Genomic DNA, 10726 nt, shown 5'->3' with positions numbered 1-10726 from the left:
CGACATGCTAACATGCTTGAGAAGTTTTATATGATCTCTTCTCTTTTTTTCCCATATCATGGTTTAGCAGAGCATTAAAGAGACAGAATTTAGCGATCAGCTTGTTTTACTGGTTTTGTCAAGAAACCAACTGGAAGGGAAATTACAAGGTAGCAGGTAATGGCCACAGATGTGTCAACTCCCTTTCTCGGCTAACGTCACCTTTGACAGCTGGTGTTTTTCAGTAACACTGGTTTGGCTGCACATTAACATATTTTAAATGTTTTTGAACATCTTTGAAAGAGTATTATCTCATTTTAATTGATCTTAACAGAGACAGAAGCAAACTGGAAACAACAAAACAAGCGTCGCAATGCTGTGTCTTCCAAGAAAAAACAAGAGGAAGATTGTTCTCTGTGAGTCTGTGGGCGTCACAATGAGTTGTCTGATTGTGTTGCTGTACAGAGCATCTTTGTTGTGTTGACAGGGATTATCAGAAGCGAGGTCTCTTCAGGTCAAACTTCCATCTTGGCCCAGTGGAGATGAGAAACACCACATGGTCTATTTCTACCTTCCATCTCTGGCTACTTCTCCTCTGCCCTCAGGCTCCTCATAGAAGACTGAAGCCAGGAACAAGACGAGACACTCTGCATCTGCCGGTAGCCAACAGGTTGTGCAAAACAGATGCAGTGATTTGTTATCTAGGCTTTAAAAGGTTTCATAAATCGTACATTTACACAAATGTCTATAAAATAATAGCATAAACCCTTATGGTGGAACAAATATCTGTATTTTATGTAGAGAGCTCAATAACACGCACTGTTCATGGTGTAAAGTGTAGAGTACTTTTTTTGGGACTTCATAAACTCTGGTATTTCTTGGTATTTTGTGTCAGAGAACATTGGCATCTATACAGAAATACCTCTGTTACACAACTGGCTACAGTGCTGTGGTCGCAAGTTCTCTTGTAAACCAAAGGGAGTTTGCTTGGGGTCCACGCCTGTAAAAATGAAGGTCTGTCATTGAGTCAGTGATGTACCATTGCAGGTATAAGCATAGTAATTACCCTACCTAAAGGTTTTCATTACTCATGCGTCAAGGTTACATGCTTCAGCTCAGTGTTTGCAAACTCTAGTGCGCTAACGCTGGGACTTTCCAATGGCTGAGGCATCTGCCATGACATGGGTTTTCTTGCATGGGGAACTGCTAATGTCTCCTCAAACATCTGGTTTTACAGCGGCTTCAAATGCCAAGGCTGGGTTGGTTGTGGTTGTTTATGGACATTCTGTGGGATTTGGAGAGGTTTGCCACATTGGCTCGCTCAATGACAGAAGTGAAATCGAACCCAGATAACTATTTGCATATTAAATTAACAAGCTGTCTTGGGTTTTCTACACAGATATGACAAAGATTCCATAGGATCTTGTAATGTGTTACCCTTCATGTCTACAGTACACTGAAAGGCATATAGGGACAGAGTATCAGGCTGAGGAGGACACGGCTGATGGGTGACTGAGTTCAAGAGGCTACATGTAGGTCCTTTGGATAATGACTGTTGCCCTGCGTTTCTTTAACTCTGCTGGGTCAACATATCTTTATTGTCAGGAAAGCTCATCTATCGTTCAGCACTGACCAACATTTTCCTGCGGTGTGTTAGGACGTGTTTTATAGCCTCATCTCTCTACACACACATATAGCTGACAAATAGTGTGGCCCCAAGACCAAAGCCCTCCCTCCTCTCTTGAAACAGCTGATTTATGTCTGGTCCTGGACACTTGTGCTCTATGGATGGAATGCAGGGAATTTCAAAGACCCCTCCTCTGCCTGTCCTTTCCACACGCAAACAAATGGAGCAGGCGCCTGGTTGGGCAGATGAAGACCCACCGGTGCTCCCACTGCAGGGCAGGGAAGCAGAATGTAAGGAATGTCAGAGGCGAGAAAAAGAAATCCATTCTATCCTTCTTTCTGTCAATCTGTAGCTCTTTGTTTCCTCTCTATATTTTTTGTTTGTCTTTTTCCTTTTGCGCCTCAACCTTTCCCAGCATTATTCTTATTTGTTGTATCATGTAAGCCTTTTTTTAGGTTATTCTCAGTTCTGGCATATGCACACATTTCCTGCAAGAAACTGGCCAGGATCGGACAAAATCAATTTATTTTTGTTACAATAACATAAAAAAAACACAAATATGCATAGTGTTCTGTTGTTTGAAATAGTCATGTGGCAAATTAACTATGTGACAAACAGTGTGGTGCATTGTTAACACATTTAAATTCACAAAATGCTATATGTTCATAGAGAGTCTGAGAGCCTAAAAAAGCATAGGGACTCAAAGTTATACGGTGAAAGTCAACGTAAAACAAGTTAATCATGTAGCATTTTTACAGTAAAATCAAATCAAAGGCACAATGGCTGTGGTTTAGCTGCAACTCACTATGACATGCATCCTAAACATGCGGCTGACATGGTAAACAAAAAAAGAAGAATCAACACTCCATAGAAGCTAGAATAGTTGTGTTTTGACAATAAAAACATAAGCAGCTCTGTCTACTGTAGCTCATTTTCATCTTAATGATATATCCAGACACCATTTGATTGCTTTGTGAGTCTCTCTCTCGTCATGGCTATAGTTTAAAAATTCCCTTTATCCTCCTGGGGCCTCACCACAGCTCAAGGCCTGCTCTTTGCTGCGGGTTTATCCATTATGTTGAGCACATCGTCCAGGATGGATGGTCCCAGATCAAGTTCGAGTGAGAGGAATGACCCTGTGATCTGGTTGAGGGAACCCTGAGATGTGCTCTTCTCCTTGGAAAACTCTAAATCAAAATCACAGATGCGGCCCTCCTCCACGCCACTGTCCCGATCAACCCAGTCCCTGTTGCACTTTGAGAGCTCCTGCTTGAAGCCATGGGTAATTTCATTGTCAATGTGTCCATAACCATTGCAGTTGCCATTGAGACGCGTGCTACCATTGCAGATCTTTTTATGGAAGTCCCCTTTATCGCTAAAACTGTCAAAGCTGTCACTGCTTGTGTTGCTGTTAAGGCTTCCGTTACCTTTGTAGATGCTGTTGCCATTGATAAAATATGATGATGGTTTATCAAATCTGCTTTCACTCTTGTTGATTTTGTTGGCTTTGGCAACTGCCTTAGAGCTGAACTTATCTGTGTTTTCCAGCAGATCCAAGAGGACGTCAGGCTTGGACTGGATATCTGCGGAGGGAGACGAAGGCTCGCTGATAAAGACATCCATGGAGTGCAACAGAGCATCCATCTGCAGGATCTCCACCTCCTCAGCCCTTCTAACTTTCATGGGAGCTGTAGGCCCAATGATGTCCTCCAATGGCTCTGGGGGCATGGAGAAGACAGTGGAGGAGATCAGGGGAAGGGTGAGGGCCTGGCAGCCACCTATAGTTGGGAGGGAGATGGCATTCTTGAGTACTGGAGAGGGTGTCTCGGCAAAGGATGCATCACCTGTGCTGTTTGCTCGGAGAAACTCACTTTGGATGCCATACAGAGGGTGAACATTTCCCTTCCCTGGTAGGAGCTCATAGTTCCCCTGAAGGAAGGACATGTCTCCAAAGGCGTCTCTCTCCCCACCCCTGCCAATGTGGATTGTGTGGCGGAAGTCACCGAGTGGCGGACTGATCATATCTGGGGACAACATATCTCTCAGGCGACATTTTTTCCCCTTCTTATTATTGGTGGGCTTCAGGTATATGGGTGCTTTTGCTGGCATGGCTGTAATTGTAGAAAAGAGCTTAGTTGCGCAGGATAGAAAAGTCGGAAGTGCTCTTTAGGTTCTGGACGTTACAGTTCCCCAGAGGCGAAGCTCCGGTTACATTCTCAGTAGCCTGCCGGTCAAACAGGACTCCAAAAATAATTTCAGCAATTGCAGCATCGATCGGGAAACAGGACTGCAAGCAGGTCTGGTGATGTCTGGTGATGTAGGAAGGGCAAATGGACACTGTCCTAAAATCAGATAAACAGAGAAACAGATAAAGAAAACATCAGCACTGACACATAGACTCACTGTCAAATTGTCAGATGAGTGCTGCTGCTGGTAAAAAACTTCCTGTCCTGTGCACTTTTGAAGAAGAAACGTCGTCATTAACACAAGTCCTAGATATAAACTTTGGATCCTGCAAGCAAAATAACATCCTCATCCTTTTCTTGCATTTGCCTAGCTTAAAAGCCAGAGCAGAGGAGGATGAGGCCTGGGTCTATGGCTTTTTTTCTGCTCTATTCACAACATGAGCCTCCTTTGGCCTCCGCAACTCTGGATGTGCTAATGTGGAACAGCTGGAACGCAGATTGGTAGAGGAGAAGCAAAGGGGGAATTTAGTAGGATCAGAGCGGTGCAGCTTGTTTCAGGAGTGAGCTACTGCTCAGACACGCACGGAGATAGAGAGAGATGGACCAGGGGGGTTTAGGGGTTTAGGGGGATTGTGTGAGAGCGACAGAGTGAAGGGGTTACAGAGCAAGTGGATCTTAGGAAAGAAGGTGATGCAGATTGTGAGTTGATTGGAAAGGCAGAGGGTCAGCTCCAGGTTTAATAAGTGCAGAGATACCAGCTTTTGGTGCACAATACATCAGGGTGGGTCCATTTTATTAAGGGGGTATCGGATTTGATCAGATAAAAGGTGGCTGATTGCATGGTGCCATCTCTGTGTGCTTTTCCATTACAAACCAATTGGAGAATGTCGCCTCAGTGGCTCCGTGACATTAATTTAGGATGTGAAAAGAGGAGAGGATTGGTTTGACCGTTTTAGATGACATGGCAACCAAGGAGAGGGGGAAAAAACACACTGTGGAGGGAGTTGACAATGTGTGTATGTGTGTGTGCGTGTGTGTGTGTGTGAGATGGGGGTGGTGGGGGAGAGCACCAGTGAAGAGAGAGCTTGCCCATTTATAGACATATTTACTTTTGAGAGGTCTGTCAGCGGTGACCGTCTGACAGAGTGCACCGCTTCACAAAAGTGCCTGGGCGGTCAAGTCCACCCCCCAAACCCGAAAAATAAGATAAAATAAAAAGGTTTCACTGCGAAAACATCCACATTCCTTCTGCATCTGGACCCACAGACACACGCTGCATCAACCTTATCAGACACACTTTAAGTAGGCTACGGTCACTCCGCAGGCACGTTAGTGTGGAGCCAGAGAGAGAGAGACAGACACTTGATGAGAATTTTTAATCCAAATAGGAGACTGGAAACCACCGCACTGACACCTATTTTCAACATGGAGTTGGAGAAGCATCACAGCAACAACATCTTCCTTAGGCTGCAACTTCTAAACTTATAGGATGAGGAGGACAAGATGGGAAGGTGCAATTACAAGACAAATAAACCTGCCTGCCAGAAACACATATGGGGATATATATAACCATTACACACATCGACGGATGCAGAACATGTGCGAGTGTGTTGAACGGCAGCGCTCATCGAGGGCCCTTATGTGTTTGAGTGCTGGTGTGAGTGTCAATGTTTGTGAGAGGTGCCTGGCTGCACTCGTGAGAGATAGCAGTTTTGAATGTATGCCATGTGTGCAGAGGAGAGCGTGTTTGTTTGCTAATAGTGAAGAAGAGAAAGGGAAGGGGAAGGAAGGGGCGAAGAGGAGTGCTGCAGTGTTTGATGAAGGGAGGGGGAGAAAGGGGGTGGAAGGCAAAATCGCTCACTTGTTCAGCTCAAGCTTTTCTCCTTTTCTTCCTCCATGCATTTCTCTGCGTTCCCCAAATCTCTCCCGCTTGTCCTTACTAACCTTGACAGGTGATGCTCACTGCAGTGGGAAATTGGTCTCAGATAGGAAATGAAACGAATGCACCTCCAAGCAGAAAGCTGCTTCCTGTGGGTCTCCAGTGCACACGTCTATATCTGTATCAACTTTTGCTTTACTGTCTCACAGAGAGGAAGGTCACTGCTGCACGTCTGGTGGAAAAACCTCCTATCAAACATACCCATTGATTATTGGTCTGCCCTGATGACACTACAACATGGGCCTGGTCCTCTGCGAGAGGAAAACACACAGCCCATGCATTATAAGAGATGATAATGCTGGTTGAAATCAATAAACGGACAGACATCCTATAGCGGATGAGCAGCTCAACTCTTTCATCTCTCACAGGGGGACATCTGCTGTGCATCCTACCCAAGGTCAACATTTGTGGCCCGTGAGAAGTCAGCTGGTGCTGTGAAAGCCTGGAGGTCTGACCTTCACGCCGGCCGTCCTGCTGGTGCTCAGTTTGGACTATATGGCAAACATGATTGGAATTCCAGAGACCAGCAGCAAAGTAAGAGGACAACTACTTCCTCGTGTTAGTCTCCCAGGGATCTGCTGCAAAACCGGGATAAGAGTTAATTTAATGAGGGATTGAGTAGATTAGTATTGATTTGAGTGCATGTGAAGAATCTCTGGAGTCTTAGCAATGTTAGCCAAGCTTGGTTTGGCCAAAGAGGAAATGAATCAATTACAAAAGCCCAGGATATCACAGGACGGACCCTCGTGGCCTCCTGACCCAGTGAATGCATTTGTGTCTGTGCAGCCTGTTAGTAGTTGAGCAGGTGTATTCTGTAATATCTCAAAGGCAGATTGACACCCTCCTTTTGGCACCGCTCCATAAAGAGGTGCCTTGGCACGTGTTGACCGCTCTGAGCCCGACGGCGCCACCACCACAGAATGCGGCCGGGGGGGTTTCACTTACACCTCTGGGGAACCCGGGATCTGATGATCTGGTGCCTTTGCTGAGCAGCCTCCCAGCCATATTGGGGTCTGCAAGTCACTGTGTCATTGATTCGGCAACAGCTATCCGTCTGGGTATGAAGGGATCTGGAGCCACTCCAGCCTCACCGGTTCGTGCTTGGAGAGTTGGTTATTAGCGAAGGGTCAGCAGAAGGAGCGAGGTGATGAAAGTTTGAGTGTGGGCGCAGATAAATGTAGGGTTGGTATCTGGTAATTAAACTAATGGCTCGTGATTTGTCTGGGTATTTCTGGATACCTAAAAGTCACGTGCGATATAAGTGGGTCAGTATATTCTTAGAGGCAGTGTAATCCTACTGCAGTCTAAATAAATGCTACAGTCGGAGGATGCTTCAGTAGGAGCTGCACAGATCCACAGCTGGTGATGAGGGAGCGACGGAGGGAGCAGCTGTTCAAACCGGGATATGACTTCACCATTCTTTAAAATAGAACCCATGCATCCCCCTAACTCATCCTCCCATGATGGGATTACTGCGCTGACATTTCACATCAGTGGTGTTGTAAAATAGCATGCGATTCTGCAGAGCTGTAGTAGTTAGTCAGGGTAACAGCATCAGCACATAGGAGCCAACTGGGACTCCACACACGTTTCCGAATAGAAGTCCAACATGTAACCGTGGCTTTGATTTCTGTCACGTCCTGGAATTGCAGAAAGACCCTCTCTTTGGGGCTGTTCTAAAAAGCACATGCACATACCACAGAGGGTAATGGCAGCCTCGAAGAATAGACTGAGCTTTTTGTTGCATAAAAAAACCCTCAATTATAGGCAAAGGCCTTACTTTCGGGGGCCTGGTGGTGGTGCTGGGACCAGGGCGAATAGCAGGGTGGAGTATTTACTCTGTCTTTCCTTCTCGCTCCCCTTGTGCCACCCACAAGCATGGCCAACACTTGCCAGAGTTATCCTTGGCCGAGATGAGCAGGAAGCCGAGTCAAAGCGTATGAAACATGAAGGGAATGTCAACACATACCGACAAAAAAATAGAAATCGACCTTTCCTCCCTCGAAAGCCTCCTCCAGATCTGCTCCCCTCGAGAGATAGAGGCACAGCCAACTCTGCATTTCAGAGGAACATGCCTTAAGTGTGTAGCCGGACTTAAAATGTCTCTCTTGGAAAGTAGGGAGGATATCGTGTTGCTCTGAACTGTTCGGCTCTTGAGTTACACGTTGGAGAACTGTACAAACGTTTCCCGAACGAGCACGCTTTGATTCTTTTCACAGTTATCAACCAATATCCCATTCTGCTCAACACATTCACCAAGAGGCTGATGAAGAACCTACACACTCAACATGACAGCAGCATTGTCACCTCTAATTCATGTCAAGGCACCAAAGCAGGGTGATATGAAACATGTTCTCACTCACCTCCGTTATTCTGATGGGGAGATCTGGATTCCTTCCCAGGTATCACTGGTGTTCCCCTGTATGCTGCACCCTCAGGAGGATGTATGTCTGTGTGTGTGTGTGTGTGTGTGTGTGTGTGTTCGTTCAGTGGCTGCTGTGCTGCTCCTGTGTCTTGTTGACACTGCCCTGCCTCCTGTCTCTGCCTCCGGGCTGCACTTCTGTCGACTGGGACGTCTGCCGGACAGCTGTTTTGGAATTGCTCTCCGGCTCCTATTCCTCTGAAGCAAGTCAAGTCTCCTCCTACACCTCCCCCTCTTCTTCCTCTCTCTCTCTCTCTCTCTCTCTCTTTCTGTTCCTGTCCCTCTCTATTTCTCTGGTGTTACTGCCCCCCTCTCTCTCTCTCTCCCTCTCTCTCTCTCTGTCTCTCTCTCTAGCAGCACCTGTGCACGTCTGTCCTCTCTCCTGCACAGAGCTCAGATCTTTATGCAGCTCTGTGGTGTCTGAGGATCCTCCTTGCTTCCTGCTCTTTGGTGGAGCTGTGGTGATGAGGGAACATAAAGCTCCGGGTCTGGCAGCCCCCAAAAAAAAATTAGCAGTGTGCAAGAGACGGGCAGATACCTCATGAGATGTCTGGCTGACTCCCTTTTCTAAAACAATCCCTCATGATATGCACAGCGGTTTTGTGTGTGCGCTCTTTCCCTCCCCGGTCTGAGTCTGCGAATTCCCACATCTGATAAGAGCTGTTCTGTAAATGCAGCCTGCAGCTGACTGACACTTGACTGGACTCTCCCCTGTGACTGTTTTGAGCCTCTGTCCTTATCTGTCCATCACACAAACATACCCTCCCTATAACTATAGCTCTGAAAGGTCATTTCATTTATTTTGTCTATAATCCTCATTCAATGCTGCAGGAGGCTGAGTCAACGCTGTACGAATGGGCTGATCACTGCAGAATACTGCAGCACTGCAGCATGTGCCGGGGACTTTTACAAACAGGCTAATGGGCAGCACACGGCTGGCTGTTAGAGTTCCACAGTGTGAGCCTTTGTCTCTCTAAGAGGATTTTAAATGCCTTGTCAGAGACACCGATCAGCACATGTGAGGGTTATAACCTGATGCCCTCGAGTCAAGGACATGGCAAACCTCACCAGTGGATCCCCCCATTTCTCAATTCTATTCTCGTATCCCGTCACCTTGGTAACCGGTGCAGCTCAGAGGTGATGTCTCACGTGTGCTGTGTAGTTTTGCCCCCAAAGAGGTTGAGGAAAGCAGAGGAGAGGTGTGTGTGTGTCTGCTCATACAGTGTGGTATTAAAGCAGACAGAATATGAGTTGAGGGGGGAGGGGGTCTTGTGGCTCAATCAGTGTGTGTCTGCGATTGAGAATTTAGGGTGAGTGCTTGTCCGCACAAGCCGTAGCAGCAATTAAACAATAATCCCGTCTTGTCCAGAGTATGAAGCAGCACATCCCTCTGCAAACACAACTAAATCTCACTCCTCCTCCTGTCTCATTTGGCCTGTTGAGCTCATTCTCCTTAATCTGCGTCTCCCTACTTTTGTATGTCAAGTGATGGATCCACCGCTGAAATAACTACCTGTATGTAATGCTTTGCAAATGCAGGCTGGGCTGTGTATGTTTGTGGACGGCTTACAGTCGCTCAGACACCTTCTATTTAACTCGCACAGGCGTTATTTAGCACTGGTTGAGCAGCAGTTGTGCATTGAGCCCTTTTTGAGCGGCGTTGTGGTGTCGCCCTGGAGTGATGTCATCGCGGCATCCATGTGGCCGGCACATGATCTTAAAGTAGAACACACAACACTTGTCTTCTCATTTAAAAAGACCAATAAACCTAGGAAACTCCAGAGCTGCTGCTCCAAAGGGAAACGGTAACTAATTCTCCCCCTTCGGGAATAACTGCTCAGCTGTAGAGATGGGAAAATCAGTCAAATTTAGAACCACATCAAATAACAAGTAGAAAGGGTCAATAAGACGTTGGTAATGAATTTATAAATGGCTGATAAATCGGTTAATTTACTTATTAAGAGTTGGGGGGGAAAAATCACATGGGCTAGTATTAGCACATGTGATTTCCTTTCGTAAAGGCCAAAGTCTGTGAGGAAGGGAATCCTTCTCTCCCACAGAAAACACTGTCCCTGAAGAACACACAAACTCCCCCTGAGAATCAAATATGAAGCAGAGTAGTACACAAACAGAGAAACATGGTGCTATTTAACCACTGATCGATCAACTAATTCCACAAATGTCTGTCTTTGTGTTTGTCTGTGTGAGGAACAGATATGTCACAAAGTTTCAAATTTGGTAAGAAATCAACATATGATATGTTAAATTTAATAAAATTTGAAGAAACGTCCTTGTTATTTCCCCTTAGAGCATTCGCACGTACACACCTCACACACAAACATGAAAAACATACTTAAATATCAATGCAAAATATATGAATCTGGTTGAAAATAGGTACTTTTACGGTTTCAGAAAGAAATCTTTAACCAGCGTCACCACAAGCCAAGATAACAGCTCATTCTATACAGGCAGGTTTAGAACAGGCACTGCACTAGTATTATGAGCGAGGTTTTACTCATCCTAACTTTGATAAGTGAAAAAAAAGTAAATGTTAGTCAGAAAATGCTCAGTGT

At 45.9% G+C, this 10726-nt stretch overlaps 1 protein-coding gene across 1 annotated transcript; it reads right to left on the bottom strand.

Annotated features, from left to right (window-relative positions):
• Nucleotides 1–2175: 2175 nt before the first annotated feature.
• cdc42ep3 (CDC42 effector protein (Rho GTPase binding) 3) lies at nt 2176–8231 on the bottom strand. The gene is made up of 2 exons (XM_061087554.1): nt 8095–8231; nt 2176–3948 (listed from the first exon to the last, which is right to left on the bottom strand). Exon 2 carries the CDS (start codon nt 3713–3715, stop codon nt 2648–2650), a length of 1068 nt encoding a protein of 355 aa, XP_060943537.1. The 5' UTR covers nt 3716–3948; nt 8095–8231; the 3' UTR covers nt 2176–2647.
• Between the last annotated feature and the right edge of the window lie 2495 nt (nt 8232–10726).

This window comes from Limanda limanda, chromosome 15, assembly GCF_963576545.1.
Source record: "Limanda limanda chromosome 15, fLimLim1.1, whole genome shotgun sequence".
Classification (NCBI taxonomy): Eukaryota; Metazoa; Chordata; class Actinopteri; order Pleuronectiformes; family Pleuronectidae; genus Limanda; species Limanda limanda.
Note: the sequence above shows the minus strand (reverse complement) of the source record. Positions and strands in the feature narration are given on the sequence as shown.

Coding starts and splice junctions, on each gene's coding strand:
- cdc42ep3 (XM_061087554.1), bottom strand. CDS start 3,715: ATGCCAGCAAAAGCACCCATATACCTGAAGCCCACCAATAATAAGAAG.